Source organism: Rattus norvegicus, chromosome 7, assembly GCF_021556685.1.
Source record: "Rattus norvegicus strain SHRSP/BbbUtx chromosome 7, alternate assembly SHRSP_T2T, whole genome shotgun sequence".
In the NCBI taxonomy this organism is placed as follows: Eukaryota; Metazoa; Chordata; class Mammalia; order Rodentia; family Muridae; genus Rattus; species Rattus norvegicus.
In genome coordinates, this window is record NC_141540.1 from 132,253,893 (window position 1) to 132,274,080 (window position 20,188).

At 42.3% G+C, this 20,188-nt stretch overlaps 1 protein-coding gene across 1 annotated transcript in view; it reads right to left on the bottom strand.

Moving 5' to 3' along the window:
* The window catches only part of Slc2a13 (solute carrier family 2 member 13), a 318,829-nt gene that overhangs the window by 242,036 nt on the left and 56,605 nt on the right, over positions 1 to 20,188 (bottom strand). Inside the window, 2 exon segments of the mRNA NM_133611.2 lie at positions 232 to 440; positions 19,065 to 19,224. Of these exon segments, the coding sequence (NP_598295.2) occupies positions 232 to 440; positions 19,065 to 19,224 (369 nt within the window).

Sequence of the window (20,188 nt, forward strand, 5' to 3'; positions counted from 1 at the left end):
AACAGAATGAAATAAAAACGGACACATTTTAAATGCAAATTTGCAAACAGTGAGCTGATCGAGAGCGATAACCGTTACTGCGGGGAAAATGTATCTCAATCGCCTATTGTAATAAATTTAAATATCTTTCCTTTTGTTAGGTTGCATCCTAAGGCCGTGTTCAGTAACACTGAATTCCTGAACACGGCTGCGGCGTCCTTCTCCGTCTCCCGCAGCGCCAAGTACACATACCTGCGCTGGCTTCCTTCTCCTCCTCCTCGATGCTGTTCCTGATGCTGTCATACTCCTCGTCAATGGTCTGATTCCCACGCATCTGGGACAAAATTCGGCGGGCCTTCTGAGTCTGTCCTTTCTGTATCAGCCACCGAGGACTTTCGGGCAAAAAGAGGAATCCGAGGAATTGTATAACGGCTGGAATGGCCGCAAGTCCCAACATGTACCTGCAAAAAGAAATGCCATGACACTGTGAGATTGTTCCGAGAGCCCTGAGTATGTATTCACGGCGGAGTCTACCATCACCGAGCATGCACTCCTTGAACACAGGATCTAAATACACGGAGCATGCACTTCCCAGAGTGCACGCTACTCACGAGAGTGTTCACTGAGTGTGCACACCGCCCGGAGTCTAACAGCACACACCAGTGTCTGAGTCTGTCCTCATCGCAGAACGCCAAATAACTGAGTTCACACTAACTCGCCAGAATATGTAAACACCGAGTGTGCACTCCCCAGAGTCTAGCAGCACCGAGGACACACAACGGAGTCTTACAGCACTGATGTCACACTCACCACAGATCCTAATACTGCTAGTGCATTCTCCTTTACCACGGAGTCAAAAGCACATAATGTCTACTCCTCGGGGTCTGCCATACCTGAGTATACACTCGCCATAGTCTGAAAACACCAAGTGTGCACTCCTCAGATTCTCACAGTGCTGTGTACACACCACACAGTCTGCATGCACAGACATTCACCATACAGTCTGAAATCACTCTCCCCAGTGCCTACAGAACTGAGTGCACACACCCCACAGAGCCCCAGGGCACTGAGGACATATTCATCACACAGTCTAACAGCAACGACCACACACATACTTCCCAGGGTCTAAAAATCACTGGCTGAGCTCTCCCTAGAACTTAGCAAGACTGAATACACACTCACCACAGAGCCAACAGCATGGAGCTGATGTGTGTGTGTGGATCACAGCAATATCGGAGAGCAAATTAATCAGATTTTATTCACTAGAAAAGTTATCTTTATGCTGTACTGAAATTGGAACTGAGAAAGGTCTAATACTTATTTCTTTCATACGAATTATAATTTCACAATGCCATAATGATTATTTCCACATTCTGAACAAATCGTACCAAGCTCTCCATATCCAACATGTCTGACACTAACACACACAACAGAGCTGTGGTTTGCAATACCTTTGTGTTGTCTCCTATTGATACAAAGTTCATGCATGTGTTCCAGGGCAGGTGAATATGGGGCTTCTGTGGTCTTGTTAAGTGTCTCAAAAGCACACACGCTAAAGGCTTAAGTTCCAGCTCCTGTTGCTAAGGGGAGAGGGCAAAACCTCTATGAAGTGGTTGCTAGTGGGAGGAAGTTTGGTGACCGGGCATTCTCTGAAAGACAATATTAGGACCCCAGATCTTTCTGCTTGCCTTTGGCTTCCTAGCACACACTATGTGATCGATTCCCTTCACACTGAATGCTATCGTGACATCCTTCCTGCCTTAACTCAAAAACCTTTAGTCAAAATAATCCTTTCCTCCTGAAGAGAAGGATAACTCAGCCATGCTGTTCTCACGGAAGCAGAGACTAACCCGGGACTAAGAATTAACTGATCCAAGATACACTGCTTAGGATACTAAGTGCCTGCCATGGCTTCTTTGGTGTTCTGTTAGCAGATATTTTTTGCTTTCTTGTCTGAAATACTGTCTTGCTATAAGTAGCTTACGTTAACCTGTAATATGTAGTCCCCCTCTGTCTCTCTGACAAGAGCTAGGATTTCAGAGATGTGCCATCATGGCTCGCAACAAGTTATTTATTATTAACAAGTTATTTCGGTTCTCTGACTAACTAGTTTTTTTTAAAGCAATTTCCTGTTTCATTTTGCCACAAAACAAAAGGTTCACCATGATTAAGCAGCAATGGCTCATAGCAGAGAAGACAGAGGCAGAAACAAATAATTGTAAACAAGTGACTACCCTAATTTGATATGCTTTGCAAAGCTAGCCTATCTTTTTCTCTTTCCTTTTATTGTGTATTTTCTTTATTTACATTTCAAATGTTATCCCCTTTCAGGGTTTCCCCTCTGGAAAACCCCATCCTCTTTTCCCTCCCCCTGCTTCTATGAGGGTGCTCCCCCATCCACCCACTGCCTTCCACCTCCCCACGCTGACATTCCCCTACACTGGGGCATTGAGTCTCGAAAGGGCCTCTCCTCCCATTGATGCCCGACAAGGCCATCCTCTGCTACATGTGCAGCTGGAGCCTGGGAGCTCTGGTTGGTTGATATTGTTGTTCTTCCTGTGGGATTGCAAACCCCTTCATCTCCTTCAGTCCTTTCTTTAACTCCTCCATTGGAAACCCGTTCTCAGTCCAATGGTTGGCTGCAAGCATCCGCCTAGGTATTTATGTGTCAGGCTCTGACAAAGCCTCGCAGGGGATAGCTATATCAGACTCCTGTTAGCACACACTTCTTAGCATCCGCAGTAGTGTCTGGGTTTGGTGACTGTATGTGGGATGGATTCCCAGGTAGGGAGCAGAGACTGAAGGGAAGGCCAGCTAGCCTATCTTTTAAGATATGCTAAATCTAGAGAAAAGCAATGTACAGGCTCCTGGAGACAGATCTCGTGACATAAGGCAACGGCTTTCTCAGCAACTGTGTTTTCATTCCAAAAACTAAAGAGGAAAAAAATATAATTATGATTTGGATATTAAAATACCACTTACTATAAATTGCACAGCAAACCTATAGGAAGAATCAGCAAAAGTGAGATTCGGAGAGCGAACAAAGTATTTATGAACGAGAGATGGAACAGATGATTGAGGCTTCACTCCCTATGTTGTATGATTCGACCAACACTTAATCCCTCAGTGCGGCTCACACAGGACACATTGTTCCTTCACAATTTGAGCGAGCTTCTCAACCTCCGTGTCTCTGTATCTTCTTTTTGACTCCCACTCACTACCAGAGCACCTGGTGAAGCATCTTGCATGTAGCTGGCATCTAGTAAATATTTTATGACCGGAAAGGACAACAGCCACGCTCTGAAGCCTTCTGTGTTATCACATAGATAGTAACTATGTTTAGACTCACTTAGCGGTATTTCAGGTAAATACCTTATATTACCCGTTAACTGTAATGGATTAGGAACGAGATTCACCCCGTAGATGAAAACGTTCACGTTTCATTTTCTGTCTCTCTGGAATGATTAAAGAGGTGCGCAAATAAATATAGAAACAACATCATTTTCAGACCCTGAAATGTACATATATTTCTTTGTACTTTGCTACTTGATACTAAAACGCAGAGCATAGTATTTTTTTTGAAATTAAAAGAAACAGAAGAAGAAAGAGAGCAAAAAGGGGAAATGCAAACTTAACAGGAACCCAGGCATGTGTGGGCTCTGGAAGCCAGAATGCTTTAGACCCTGAGCGCTTTGCAATGATACAACTCAAGACCCTAGGTCTAAGACTCCCAAGCCTTCACAGCAGTAGAAGAGAGATCAGAACCCTCAGCCAATCTTTCTCTTTGCAAAGATGAGTCCAGAAAACTATAAATACCATATGCACTCATACTGGACACTCTCTGTTTTTATTAATCATTTTATTTGTTTACATTTCAAATGATATCCCCCTTCCCAGTTACCCCTCCACAACGTCTCATCCCATTCACCCTCTCCCTCCTCCCCTCTGCCTCTAGGAGGGTGCTCCCCCACCCATTCACCCACTCCCACATCATTGCTCTCATATCCCCCTAAGCTGAGGCATCGAGCCTCCACAGGACTAAGGGCCTCCCCTCCCACTGATGCCAGGCAATGCCATCCTCTGCTACATAGGCAGCTGGAGCCATGGCTCCCTCCATGTATATTCTTTAGTTGGTGTTTTAGTCCCTGGGAACTCTGAGGGGTGAGGTTAACTGAAATCATTTTTCCTATGGGGTTGCAATCTCCTTATGTTTCTTCAATCCTTCCTCTAACCTTTCCATTGGCATCCCCAGGCTCAGTCCAATGGTTGGCTCAGAGTATCTGCATCTGTATTGGTAAGGTGTTCATAGAACCTCTCAGGGGACAGCCATACCAGGCTCTGTCAGCAAGCACTTCTGGGCATCAGCAGTAGCGTGGGGTTTGGTGTCTGCAGATGGGATGGATATCTAGGTGGGGCAGTCTCTGGGTGGCCTTCCCTTCAGTCTCTGCTCCACCTTTTGTTCCTGTCTCTCCTTTGGACAGTAACATTTCTGAGTAAAAAAGTTTTAGATGGGTGGGCGACCCCATCCCTCAACTCAGGGCCGTGCCTATGTACAGGAGGTGGTCTCTGCAGGTTTTATCTCCCGCTCACTGCACATTTTGGCTAAAGTCATCCTCGTTGGGTTCTGGGATCATCTCTCTTCCCTGACATCTGGGACTTTCTAGTGGCTACCCCCAGTTCCCCATCGCCCCTGCATCACGACTGATAAAATACATTCTGACAGATGAAAATGCATAACTTGGTAGAAACGCACAGATGGGTAATAAATAGAAAAGGCAGATTGGGTCCTACGTCACACTGTGGTTCAGTGTCCCCCTGAACCGTGTACCTAAACCTTGCTCAGCAGCTGGTTGTACGAGTGATGAAACCTTCCATAGGCAAGGACGTTCTGGAGGCTGAAGGACCTTATTCCCTTCCATGGGCAAGTCCTAGAGGCATGTCCTCATCAGGGCTGCGTCCTATCCGTATGCTTCTCCAACGCCATGAGGTCAGCATCTGTCACTGCCATGTGCCACTACACAGTTCCCACCATCACTTTGTGTCCCATTCAAAAGCAAAAGGCCAGGTGATGGTGACCTGAGACCTCCCAAACCATTTCTCCTTTTAAGTTAACTGTCTCAACCACAACTGAGGACTGATTAAAACAGTTCAGGTCCAGGTATGCTGACCACAAGATCCACTGCTCAAGTTACTTATCTATGCTGTATCTACTCCTTAGCACTCCTGGAAACAGGATGTGAGGAGCGGGTCCTCGTTCACTCAGCAGAGAGGAGACTCCACCTCATTATTTCACCTCCTTGGGATGCCTGATCTTGTGAACAATTCCATACAGATTTCCTGTATCTGTATTTCCACCCCCGTCTCCAGAAGGCAGAACTATCCAGTATCACTCTCTGGGAGAAAATTCTCCTTTTTGAAGAGCTGTATACTGGTGAAGTGGGAAAGACTGTTGTTATGCTGGTAAAAAAAAAAAATTCAACCTAAGATACAGAAGCAGAACATCACAAGCTTAGCTAAACTGTCAGAGGATGTCAGTCTTCCAAACCCATAGAAATCAGGAACCTGATGGATGACGAGCAGTCCTGTGATAAACTGAGGTAGGGGGCCCTAGGGACCAGGAGACCTCGCTATTATAAGCTAAAGAAAGGGTTCTGAATCCTGTATTCACATGTGAGTCTCCCAGAGGGTGGTTTAAATACACCAGTGTCTGAGCCCCAACTTTCCCCAGGGGTTGTGATTAATTGGTCTGGGCTCTGAGCCCAAAGAATTCTATTTCATTAAGAGCTCTCCGGGTGGTGCTAATGTGCAGTTGAGGCCAAGAACCACAGATCTAAACATTTAAAACTCCCTGTGGAAGAAATGAACAACCAAACAAACATGCAAACTCCCAAGGAAAAGCCACTTGTCTTTTGAAGGTAAAACGATGCAACAGGCTAGGAAGGGGAAAACGAGCTGAGTCTAGGGGGAAAAATGGGAGAACTGAGAAGTTCTGAAACTCTTCAAAATACCTATGATGTCTTGCATCATAGCAAGACATCTTCTAAGACACACCAACCTTGACATGAACACCCTCACAGCTCATAGTACACCTGTCCCTACAACCTGTCCACGGAAACCAAAGAATAAAGCAGACCCTCCAGGATGTGCAATCCTTTCAGATGCTGTCAGCCAAGGACAGCTAACCCTTGTTGCTCAGGGTAAATTTACTTCTCAACTCTCTAAGAACTGATTTGCTGAGAATCCCAAATCCTTCACTGCTGGGCCTCTGGATGCCCCACAGTGGCTCAGCTTGACTCCAGAAGCTACAGCCATGGTTACTACAGGCTCTTCACAGGGCATTGCTTGAAAGGCTTCACACTGCTTCTACCTGTGCACCTTCAGGATCTTCTGACAGGAAGCAGTTTAAGGCCCAGAGCTCTGCAGTCTGCAGTTACCACCCTTCTGCAAACTAGACTGCGGGCTAATTAGCACAATACTTGGTCCTTGTCATTCCCAAGCACGTGGGAATCTGAGTGTACAACTGGTTCACAGAACACTTACAACAGCTGTTAAAAGCTAACAAAGGACAGCAGCTATGCGCCAAGCACTGTTCAAAAACCTCCAAGACACAGGACACCGACTGACCATCTTCACAACAACCCTAGGACATGGTTCACATTATCAATCTCACATTATAGATTAAGAAAGGCATACTTAGGAAGGAGTAAATGAAAAAAGTGATATCCAGCCAGTCTGGCCCCCATACATATTTACTATGAGCCAAGCTATGATAAATATTCACTAATTACCTAGTCATTGACTTTACCAAACTCATTAAAAGTTGCACCAATTCAACTTAACTTCGTGGGTAAAAATTTCTGAGCTTCTTTTGTGAAAGTGGGACTTACTCAGATCTATGCACCTAAAGCCAGACAGGAAAAACAGAAAGTAGAGAGTGGCTGCAGGTCTGACTTAGCCTCAGCGGAGTGTGAGTCCGTCTCAGCCTTTGGGCTGGATAACTGGAAGCCAGTAGGAGCCAAACAGCCGGTGAGAAACAGTATCACGCTATTCTCACAATGCCTACCTTGATGAAGCCAGACTCTCCTGATGCTACTACCATAGCACGACCCAGAACACCATTAAAACGAATTTTCGTCACTTTAAGACAGGGTCTCAATCCATAGCCTAAGCAAGCCTCGAATTTCCCACTTTGGCCTCCAGAATTGTTTCTCTTTAAATCACATAGGAAATAACAGAAATTAACATCAGATACTTTAAAAAAAATATCATTGGGAGCAAAAGAATGTTGCACGTGACAGACACGACAGGCCAGAAATTGTTTTGACCTTGCAACCTGAGCCCGACGAACGTCTTCCCCAGCCTTAACCCTTTAGAAGAAACTGAACCCAGAGCTCACAGTCTGCGTTCAAATCTAACTCTCCTCTTCCTCTCTTACCTCTCAACCCCTCGAATGATGTGGAAAGAATGGAACTCCATGGTTCTATGTATGCAGTTTGAACTGTACGTCAAGCTGATAAGGAAAACCATCATAGCTAAAAAAGAAAAATAGCCTTCATTGTAACATATATTTAAATTGATTTGCATGAAAACATTTTTATAGCTTTTGAAGGACTCCCTTCTACTAAAAAAGGGGATCATAGCTCACTTGAAGAAACCAAAGCCACGTGGCCCATTACCCTACTGACCTTGAAAGCAGGCAGGTTCAGTTCAAGCAACAGCTCCATGTGTTTCCCAAACTCATTTTGTCAAAACTCTTTACTGGGGCACTAAAAAGTGTGACACTGAGGCAAGACTGCACCCAAAGAAGGCTGGAGCACACAAAAACGAAATTCATTTCAACAAAAGTTTCTGTTACGAATGATTCAGCACCTAAGGAAATACTGTCTTAGGTTTCCACAGGTAGGAGCCCAGAGGCCGCTATGGCTTTGGTAGAAGGGGCCTGGCTATATCTGAAGTCAGTAGTAGAATTTGGAGTTGTCTGCTTAGTATTGCATTGTATGGAAGATAAGAGCGTGACGGGGTTATACAAGATGGCTCGTACCGTGTTTCTCAAAAGCCCCCGAGGTCAGGCAGTTTGTAGCAAGCTTGATTTTATACAAGGAGTCTCCTAGAAGCCACTGAATGAAGCAGAGAAGGTACAGCTTGCATTGCAGTAGAGCCCTGGGCAATTGGAGATACTAGAACAAGAGCTATTCATAGAAGAAAGCCACAGGCAGAATCTAGATAACCCAAGAGAGTGGTCACAGGCCCCAGAGGTTAAGTTACTGAAGGCAACTGGAACCCAGAAGGTCTAGTACACATCCTAGATATCAACATGGTGCTACATGGCTAGACATTTACCCTGTAGATTTTGTCATTCCTAGGTCCCAACACTTCCCCTTCCGCCCTTTTAGAATGGGCAGCTTTATGTGTATCATTGTATGTTAGAAATATGTAACTGTCTTTTTGTGTTTTTGATTGTAGTTTTTTTTGTTCATTTGTTTTAAAACATGGGGCATAAAGCCAGATTCTCTAAAACTTAAACCACATAAACCATATTATGTTTTGAACAATCCTGGGACTCTGACATTATAGGGACCTATACAGTTGGACAGAATGTATTTGCACATTTTGAGACAGCAGTGGGCCTACGGAAGCCGAAGGCAGAATGTGACAGTTTGAAGATGAAGTCCAGGTGTTTGAACCCTTAGTCCCGATTGGGTGGCACTGGTCATGGAAGTAGGGACATATCTGTGGGTCTTCTGTGAGACTTAGCTGATAGAAACAGAGGACTGGCCTAGCCACAAATTCTAGCAGTTGTGTTTTGCCAGACTCAAGCTCCTGCTGCTGCAGCTCTAACCTTAGTTCCCATAGTTCCTTGCTGTGGAACTGTGTTGTACTGGCTGGTTTTGTGTGTCAACTTGACACAAGCTGGAGTCATGACAGAGAAAGGAGCCTCCCTTGAGGAAATGCCTCCATGAGAGCCAGCTGTAAGGCATTTTCTCAATTAGTGATCAAGGGGGGAGGACCCAGTCCATTGTGGGTGGTGCCATCCCCAGGCTGGTGGTCTTGGATTCTATAAGAAAGCAAGCTGAGCAAACCAGGGGAAGCAAGCCAGTAAGTAACATCCCTCCATGACCTCTGCATCAGCTCCTGCTTCCTGACCTGCTTGAGTTCCAGTCCTGACTTCCTTTGGTGATGAACAGCAACGTGGCAGTGTAAGCTGAATCAACCCTTTCCTCCCCGACTTGCTTCTTGGTTGTATTGTGTAGGAATAGAAACCCTAAGACATGTGTGCTCAAGAAATACTCTCTAAAAGTCCCAAACGACTAAATATCTGCTGTTTTATTTTCATAGCCGCAGAAAATCTTGATGTTTTTGGCAATTCTAAGATGATCGGTCCTGATGGTCTTTGAAAGTGTGCCTTGAGTGCAGTCGGGACTTAGGGAAGACCGTCTCACGATAGCCAGTGCTGTTTATATGAAACTTGCAAAATCAAGTAACAGAACCAGATTTGTGGTTTTAATTCTTCCATTTCCACCCTGTGTTTATATGGCCATTTGTTTCTAATCAGCAAATCAAGTCCACGTCAAATCACCCTGAATGGTTCAAATAAATTGCAAGACTATCATACTGAGATGGCAATCTATGTTCGATTCTCAAACATGCCTTCGCTTTGCAGATTTCATGGTGCCCCACATAAGCTCACACGCTACCCTGGAGCCCATATGCTCCCAAACTGGCAGGCCTTCACAAATAAAAGTAAACACTTTCCCCTTTCATTGACAATAAGAGCGTCTGCTATCAGAATCAGATCCTTTGAAAGCTACTGAATGGAGACTTATGCTAGCTTAGAATGCTATGCCAGGATTTCTCAAATGTCTCTCCGAGCCGATACTGAGCTGTTTATCTGACAAAAAAAATCTCCCAAATGTGTAAGAACGACCAAGACCTAGGCTCCTCCCCAAGCATAACAAGCAAATCTAATGAGAGACGGAGCCGTGCTGCAGAGATCTGAAAATAAACCTTCTAGCTGAGGATGCCAATGAAAACAGAATGGAGTAACCCCAGCTCCCTCACACCACACCCGGGAGGACTGTTCCTGCAGCCTTGCATTCAGAGCTGGTCACTCAGCATTCCGTGACTGTGGGCTTTCCTTTACTCCTTACATCCTTAGGCAACAACTGTAGGAACGACCTGTGTACTAAAAGCACTCTCTCATACACCAGTGGGAAATACCAGCACAATAGCATTGTCAAGACGCTAACACGGTATACTATATGTAACAGCAAGTCACTTGACTGTGTTTTTATATTTCACTCCATTTTATCAGTAAGCAACTTAATGAGGAAAACTGAGCTACAGAAATGACAGAGTGGTTAGGAATGCTTCCTGCTCTTCCAGAGCCTCTGCGTTTGATTCTGACACCGGTATCAGGAGGCTCACCTCCTTCCGGTCTCCTACAGGCAGACAAGTGCACACACATATAATTAAAAATAAGTAATATAATTTTAGGTAATATAGTTGTCAAATTGAGATTTTTGGCATATTAACTTCAATACTCCCCTGTCATCAAAGACCATGCAGACCAGCACTGATCTTTTACACATGCGATAATCATGTTACCTAATCAGGACACACGTGGGCAAGGGCTGGTCATTCCTATGAAGAAGTCATTCCTATGTGTCACACGTTGAGTATTTCCGTTTACTCTCTACTGATTTATGATCAGCAAATAAGCGGCTTCTGTGCTACTTCAAAAAAAGATTCAGTGCAAACATATAAAGCAAAATCCACCAAATAAATGTGACAAAGTGTTGACTCTGCGTGCTTGGTTTACGGGACAAACCCCTAAAAGTAACTTCATATCTGCATTTAGTGGCTGGAAAAATTGCTATTTAGAGTCTTATGGTTATAGTAGGGGAAAAAAGACATTTTAACAGAACAGATTGACACTGTTTAAATCAATGAGGCATTCTGTCCATGTTAGTTTTAAAATAAGTTGCAAAGTAAATGAAGTCATATACTTCATAGGATAGTTTCTACAACAACTCTCTTATACTCACTCGTGTGTGTGTGTGTGTGTGTGTGTGAGAGAGAGAGAGAGAGAGAGAGAGAGACAGAGAGACAGAGAGACAGAGAGACAGAGACAGAGACAGAGGCAGAGGCAGAGGCAGAGACAGAGACAGAGACAGAGACAGAGAGATTGTTTGATTATTTCCCCTACCCTCTGAGAATCTTCCAGGCAAAGTTTTAAACTAGAGATTGTAGGAACACAGTAATTAACAATTACCCCTGGCCTTATAAAACCTACACAGCAGGCATTTTGAACAAAACAAGATTATTTAATTTCACGATGATAGCAGCTTTTTAAAAAGGACAAGTATTGGGAGGATTATTTCAATGGAGGACGTTTTCATGGTAAAGTCAGGCATTTGGGGTACAAATCTGTAATTCCAGAGCTTCAGAGGTGGAGGCAGGAGGATTGAACTCAGAGCCCATCTCAGCACATAGTAAGCTTGAGCAAGGCCAACCACAACTACAGGAGATCCTGTCTCAGAAAGAAAACTAAATAAACTCAGTGGCCAGTGTAGAAAAGGAATGGTCTGAGAGAACCAATAGAAAGTTCATGGTAGTTTTTTCCAGTACTGGACATCAGACCCATGGCAGAGATGCAAAGAATCCTGTGTGTGTTACGAGGAAATGCATGTACTCTGTAACCAACCACCAGCTCAGACACGACTATGTCTACCATTCAAGAAACTTCCTTTATACTGACCCCTTTCCAGTTGATTATCACAGCCTGGGGCCAGCGACTGAGACTGGCGAAATTATCTAACTGATGGGTGAAATGTTTCCATTTATTTAGAAATGTATAAGATTTTGCATTCTTTAATTTAGCTCGGTGTGCACTTTGGGTAAAGTGTGATTGGTAAGTAACATGCCTGTTAAAGTTACTGTTTATAAAATGTTAATCATATTATAACTTCCAGAGGAATAGCACACCCTCTTTTATTGCTGATATTAATAATACAAGCTTCTATCCATTTTCTTAGTATAATGAGTCATAGCCACTCATTAGTTGTATTAATCTTCTCACAGAATCAAATCTACTCTTTGTATTATTATACCTTCTGCTTATTTTGTTGCTTCATTCCTTACTTCTGATTTTAACAACTTCAACGATGATCCTCCTCCCTCCTCCTCCTTTTCTTCCTCCTCTTTTCTCCTCTTCTGCCTCCTCTTCCTCTTCCTCTTCCTCTTCCTCCTCCTGGCTCCATCCTCTCCCTGTCTCCTCCCCCTCCCCCTCCCACCACTCCTCCTCATCCTTGGATAGGCTCTCCCTGTGGTATGGCTCTCCCTGTGCAGAACTTCTAGCCCAGAGCGGACTAGAGATCCGCCTGCCTCCCCTTTCTCAGCGCTGGGATCAAAGGTATGCACCACCATGTGTGCCTAGTTCCTTCACATGAAAGTCGAATTGTGACTTTACGCCTCTTCTCCAAGATCATCTTTTAAAGCTACATGGTTTTATACACTGTAGCTGTGCCACCTGCTTTAATATATTTTACTTTCAACCTCTTTTTCTAAGTTTTCTTGGAACTTTGATAAAAACACCATGGCCAAAACAACACATTAAAAAAAAAAAAAAAAACCTGTTTGATTTGGGCTCACAGTTTGATGGCAGAGCAGCCAAAAGAGCAGAGAGGTTGCATCTTGACTGATGTAAGGGGCAGAGAGAGACACTAGGGATGGTGTGAGTCTTGTGAAACCTCAAAGCCTGTCCCTAATGACACACCTTCTCCGACAAGGCCACACCTTATAACATTTCCCCAAATGTTCCACCATCTAAGGGCCAAGTATTCAAACATAAAAACCAATGGAGGCCATTCTAACTCAATCTACGACAGACTTATAAGTACTTAGAGCATTTTGCTTCAATTTCCAAAAACCTGGAACTTCATTGGCTATTTCATTGCTATTAATTTCCAATTTAATAACATGAGGGCACATTCTAAACGTAATATTTATCCATTAAAAAACTCTTACAAACATTTAGATTATGCCCAGCACCTTACCAAGGTCTGCCAAAGAAAGTCTGACAGCAACTTGACAAATAATGTATAGTAAAGCTATTGGGTGTGGCAATCAGAAGTCAATTTTGACAAGGCACTTAACATTTTGTATTGTTTCTACAGTGCGTGACCCGTCCTTGTCTAACTGTTCTATCCTTTGATAACAAAATGCTTTTAAAACTACGAATAGGAGCTGGATCTATCTACTTTTCCATTCTGCTAATTTTTATTGTGATAAAACTTTATTTTATTTAATTAATTTATTTATTTGCCAGTTTGAAGTGCTGGGCTCTATCCCACTGTGTCCACGCACGGTGTTAGGTAATCAGCACCCACTGCCTTTTGATGTCTTCTTTGAAGCTTTCATCTGCTATTCCCCATTTCTATCTTCTCACTGCTTCTGGCGAGCGGGCTCTTTGATCTTGTGAGCCATCCCCATCCCCACTGACAGGACGCTAAGTCCACTCCTAACTAACACCACAGCACCTCACTCTTATTTCTATAGTCCCATCTTCTTGCTTTCAATTTATCGAAAGCACAAAAACACGTCTTTTAGACGAGGTATATTTGGGTGTAGTATTGGTATAGGGTGGTCCTTTTTTTTAATAGTTCGCTCTCTGCGTTTTAACATTAAATGTAACAGTTGCTAGTGGTGATTGTTTTTATATTTCTCTGTGTTTTAACATTAAATGTAACAGTTGCTAGTGGTGATTGTTTTTATATTTCTCTGTGTTTTAACATTAAATGGAAGCTGCTAGAGTTACATTTTACCTGCATTGTTAAATGTAACAGTTGCTAGTGGCGATTGTTTTTATACTTCTCTGTGTTCTAACATTAAATGTAAGTTGCTAGAGGTACATTTTACCTGCTTTGTTTAGCTCTCCGTCTGCCCATCTGTTAGGCACTCCTGTGTTTTTACTACCTCACATCCCCATAGCATACGAAAGCATTCTATATTTATTCTTTTTTTTTTTTTTTGTTCTTTTTTTCGGAGCTGGGAACCGAACCCAGGGCCTTGCGCTTCCTAGATAAGCGCTCTACCACTGAGCTAAATCCCCAGCCCCAACTATATTTATTCTTATAATGGCTTCTTAGCTGCCTCCTTTACATACTCTAGTGGTTGTTTTAGGGGGGAAAGAACGAGTCATCTGTCAGTCTAGCACGTACTAATGTGCAAACCTCAAATACACAATCCCATTCGATGTCTTTTCTATTGTCCTCTCACACTGGAAGAGAAGGTGCAGAGGTTTCCCACACACCTGTTCTCTCCACATGTGCTTCCGTCCCTGACCTCAGCATCCCCGACCAATGTGGCACATTATATGAGACTGCCAACCACAGAGGCTATCGATATGACCCATAGTTCATCCCTGAAATGGTCCACGAGTTTAGACACTGCATAGAAGTCTATCTATCATGATGATATTGTACAGAGCTGTTTTCATTAAAGGTCCTCCGTGCTTTGGTCACTCACAGAGTTTTACATCCTGTCCACGGTGTGGCATGACCTCGGGAGATCTGTCTCAGACAAACCCCTCTTGCCATTGGCAGCCTGCATTTGCTTTTCGGTGGGGATTCAGAAAGCAGAAGGAGAGAGTGATTTTTATTAACCGACTTAAACGGATATAGAAGACTGAAGCTAATGCTTTCTGAAAGTAACACCAAGCAATATCTGGCACCATTTAAGGATTCTTATGAATTTTCGTAGCCATTCACTTACTCGAGCCACGCAATAACACCACTACTGAAGCATCAGCTACATGAGGATATGAGACCTCAGACTAATCAACTCGCACCATGAAAATAAGCCTCCAGCAACACTCCCTGTTGCACTGGAATATCTGTACAATAATTACGTCTTAATTCTAGTAATAGCATATTATAGATCTCTTCGGCATTTAGACTTGTAATTTCAATCAAGCAATTAACCTCTAATTAATCTGTGTGTTCCAAATTCGTTTCGGTAAAATGCTAGTGTAATGATTTTTAAGGCAGAGGTTAACCCACCTCCTATTATTTTGTATATAGTCAGTTATTACTGATTATCACCAAGTTTAAGGAAATTTGGCGAACGTAAATTTGTTTTCAGAAAACATTACCTTAGAGGATCTACATTCAATTCTTAGCACCTACATGACGGCTCTTTGCCATCTGTACGTCCAATTCCCATGTCACCTACTGGCCTCTGTGGACCTCAGGAATGGATGGAGTGCACAAACATACATGGAAGCAAATGCTCGCACACATAAAAGAGAATAATAAAAATAAGTTAAAATCGTCCTAGACTTGCAAACACAAAACCAAACTTAATGTGTTCGTAAAGCAGTGGGTAACAGTTTAACTTAAAAACAGAAAGCTATCCCATAATGGATTTTAACTTCTATCCACCCTGATTGCAGACTAACCTTGTCACTGCCCGTATTAAATTCCCAGGTTGCTGACACTCTCTCCTTAGCTGCTCCCTGCTTCTTGGCCAGATGTGACTGGCTCTGACTGACAGGGGTTTATGTAATGACAACATTTTCCCATCTGGGTAAACAATGTTCCCTCCAAGAGCCAAAGACCAATCTAACAAAAACCCCCATACCAGCCAGAAGAAGCCCTCTTTTGAAAGGTTGCTCAGGGTCCTGCAAGACACTCTCAAAACAATGGAGGCTATTGTTATTGATCTTGGTGGCTCCCAGTGGTAGAAGGCAAGTAAATCCCTATTGTTAAAGACACCCCTGCATCTCAGACACAGGGCCTAGAGGATTCAAGCTGCATGTGAGCTGAAAGCTTCTTTCTAACTTTCTTGGTATCAGAAGGGAGAGAAGAAACCAACAGTTCTACCCAGCTATGAGACATATGAGCTATAACAATGGGCGGCATGGTACAGTAACTCCCAGAATGCAGCAGGGGCACCCATACCATATTGGTAAACAGCATCTCTCTAATTGGGCTTATGACCTGCTCAACGAGAGGGAAACCATCCCTGATGCTGGAAATCTAGCCAATGACACAGGGCCAAAGAAGTCATGGACCTCAGAGGAGAACCTGTAACTGCCACTTTACTAAAGCAGCATTGTCCCTAATGATATTGGACATTCTAAACATCTGTCCTTACACCATCAGGTAAGTATAGTCCTCACCCCTCATCGAGAAAAACAACCTCTCTTTGTAACAGACGGAAACCATTACAGAAAAATCACAGCCAACCAAAATGCAGAGATGTATAACCGCATCCCAACTGATGCATATACAGCCCAATTCCTTCCTCTGAGACTCCAGACGGTTGCTGAAGATGGAGTAGGGAAATTGTAAGAACCTGAAGAACAGGCGGTTGGCTGTGAGACTGTGTCTCTTGTGAATGTCAGAAGTTACAAAGTATCACAACTTGAACTCCACAACCTAAGCCGCAGAGCAGGACGGTACCAAGAGACAAGCTTAAAGGACGGTACCAAGAGACAAGCTAAAGCGATGGAGAAAGCTCATGAACCCCAAGCAAAACAACCGGCAGCTCAGCAAGGTGGATAAGCAGGGAAACAGTCTTCCCTAGGGAGGAGACTCCACTGAGTTCCTTACCATTAAATGATCAGATCACCTATGAAGACACATGTACATGTAACATTATACAGACTGAGCAGGTTGGATTTGTGTATTTAGTAATGTATATATGCACACATATGTAAGAACACTTTATGAAAAGAATGAGGTCGAGAATTTGAAGGAGAGCATCGAGTGGTATCTGGGAATATTTGGAGGAAGGGAAGAGAATGGAGAAATAACGTGACTATATTTTAACCTCAAAACATAAAAACAATAATAAAAATATAACCATAGCTCATCTACGATTTCTCTATTGAAAAGAGATAACTTACATTCAGCTGCTTTCTAGAGACACAGGATTCACTGATCTCTCTAGGACTGGCAACTTTATGTACCCATAACTGCTACAGTGTTTCTCTCTCAGGGCTTTTGCTTTATCACCCTACATCCCATCCTGAGCAGCAAGCAAATACAAACCACAGAATGTTCCTTTTCCTTTAGCTTCTCTTGCAAACCACCTCCTGTGGCACTCAACTTTGATTCATGCGTCAGATTCCTGAGGTAACTATGAAACTCATTCATGAAGTGGATGCTCTACCAAACGCTGGGCTGGGCATTAGGATTATTTTATTTTACTATAAAATATTTTAGTTTCTACAGTGATCTCACGAGATTATTTTTCTTTGACTCCCACATGTTGGGGAAGAAATTAAGCTCAGAGGGACCACAGCATATGCAGGTAACAAACCTGCAGTAGAGGATAGAGTTTTATTTGGAGCTTGGATTTTTATCACCAACCTTAAGGGGACTAAGGCTTTCCCTAACAACTCTACCTTTACAGAAGTGCACCAAACTCATAAACGTTTTACAGTATGGTCTTCCTTGTGGTCCTAACCACTACTAAAACTGTTAGATGGTGAGTCTTACAGTGGGAATGTGGCTTAAATACTGTACAGAGTGTATGTATGTATGTATGTATGCATGTGTATATATATACATATATATATGATGTACAGTATATATATACATATATACACACATACACTGTGTACTATACATACATACATAAACTGTGTAAGTATATATATGTGCAATATATATACACTGTGTATAGTACATATATGTGTATATATATTATATACACTGTGTACAGTATTTAAGCTACATTCCCACTGAAAGGCTAATCATTTAACATTTTTAGTGGTGGTATATATATGCTAAGTATCATATATATTTATATATTCATATCATATTATACTTTCAACACATAATATATATATGTATATATATATATATATCATAATAAAAATTTACCAAAATGTAAGAGGCGACATAGATTTTCTTAAAGTTGTATATGTGCACATGAGCACTGACTTCTAAGCTTCAAATATTCAAAGCAGAGGACTGAACAAGTACTATCAGCAAGCATCCTTTCTTTTCATCTACACAGTAGAAAAGAAAGACTGAAGCTTCCCCTTCAGTTTCCCAGCCATCTCTAAGTCTGTGAAGGCTGACTTCTCCAGGAGAAACCTAGGCAGCATGCTTCTACTCCAATTGTGTGTTGGACTTAGTGAGCCTTGGGGAGAAGTGGGCTCTGGCTTACTTCATCTGACTTCTCATACAGTCTCTTCACGGCTTATTCCAAGGCACATGGCTTATGGCACTGCTTGTATAACAGTTCAGGTCCCTCTGTCTCTACCATACTAGAAACATCTCCTTGATCTGCTTCAACATTGCAATGCTGTAGAAGTAAGGAAGGGCCCAAGCCTCTCAGGCAACATTCATACAGAGCTCCAGTACTCAGTGCTGAAAAAGCATTTGTTATAATATTGATATATATACTATAATCAATAAATAATAATATATAAAACACTGACATAGAAATAAGTTGGACAATATTTCATAGCCTGGTGTGACTTTTAGTAACAATTTTCTAGAACAATTACACGAGTCTATTGAGTCAAACAGTATAAGGTGTGAATAATGCTGTGCCCCATCTTTAAGCCTTAATACAAATCTGTTCTTTATAAATAATTTCATATATTTGATTTTAATGTTGTCATTATCACTTATTTTTATTCAAATTATGATCAAGGGATATTTTAATTTTAATTTTACATATATGTTTTATATAGTTAAATCTGTACTTTAAAAATTGTTTCTTTAAGGATATAGCCTCTTCCACTCAAAAGGAAGCTATGTCTGCAGTTTATAAACAGTTGGCCAGTCACTCAAGTATCTCGGGATTGATATACATATTTATTGCGTGATTGCATATACAAAAGATTGTATGCAGTTAAATGCTTAGGAATAAACCTTCTTCTGCAAATACCAATTCCTAATGGGAGACGTCTTGTCTATCATTAAGATAAATATGTATTTCTTGACTACATTCAATTTTTCTGAGTGCCACCTACTTATAAATGACAATGATTCAAAATATCTCGGTTTTTCCAGTGCCTCAAAACTGTAGTTTATTTGAACTCAAGATCAGAACTGTGGACAAACCTCCATCCATCCTTCTGCAGGTAACTAAAGGCTCCATCAACAACGCTCGCAAAGAACTGTCCGCCGGTGATGAAGAGGGTGTTGATGGTGACCAAGCGACCTCTCAGGTTGGGTGGAGAGACCTCGGCGATGTACACGGGCACTGTCATGGATGCGATGCCTGCAGTGAAGAGTTAAGTAAACACGTCACTACACGTACTCACGCCAGACTAAAACACGCATACAAACACAACCTTTCACTCTTACCGTGAGCACAGGTTAGCATATGCGTTGAGTTTGTTTGTGACTGATAGGACACTATGTCACAGAAGGAAAGCAGTACTCGAGGTTCCAATCTCTGAATAGTGTTTTATACTATTATTTAAACTAATTCATTTTCAAATTTTATTTAGTGAGGTCATGAACATAGCTAGACTATGACTAAACACGACTAAAAACAACCTTGAACCTCGGATAATTTTTCCTCTTCCTCCCCATGCTTAGCTCGCACCGTCATTGGAAAGCCCATATATGGGACCACCTCGACAGTCTTACAATGATATTTAAGGCATAAGTATGCTTTTTACTTTTACAGGATAAAGTTATAAAACTATGCTCTAGAAAGAACAATATAGGAGGCTGAAGAGACGGCTCAGCGGTTAAGAGCACTGACTGCTCTTCCAGAGGCCCTGAGTTCAAATCCCAGTAACCACCTAGTGGCTCACAACCATCTGTAATGGGATCCAACGCCCTCCTCTGATGTGTCTGAAGACAGCTACAGTGTGCTCACATACATTAAATAAATAGTTTTCAAAAAGAACAGTGTAATTGCTAAATTATTTTATTCTATGTGGAAATCTAGTCAGATAACCATGAGAATAAGACATTATTTATAATATAGTGATTTATATCAACTATTCAAAGTCATTATCTAGAAAAGATACACCAAATCTTTTGGTTAGTTTGCTAATAAAACATCTCATCAGCTCGTGCCATTCAGTTGACCAGATGCATATTTCATAGTTAACATAATGACAGAACCTTTAGGAATCTATCGGTCTGAAAAACAGATGATCTTAGACTGAGGAGTTGTTATGGGGCTGGGGGTGTGTCAGAAAAGTGTTCATATGGTTACAGAACTTTAA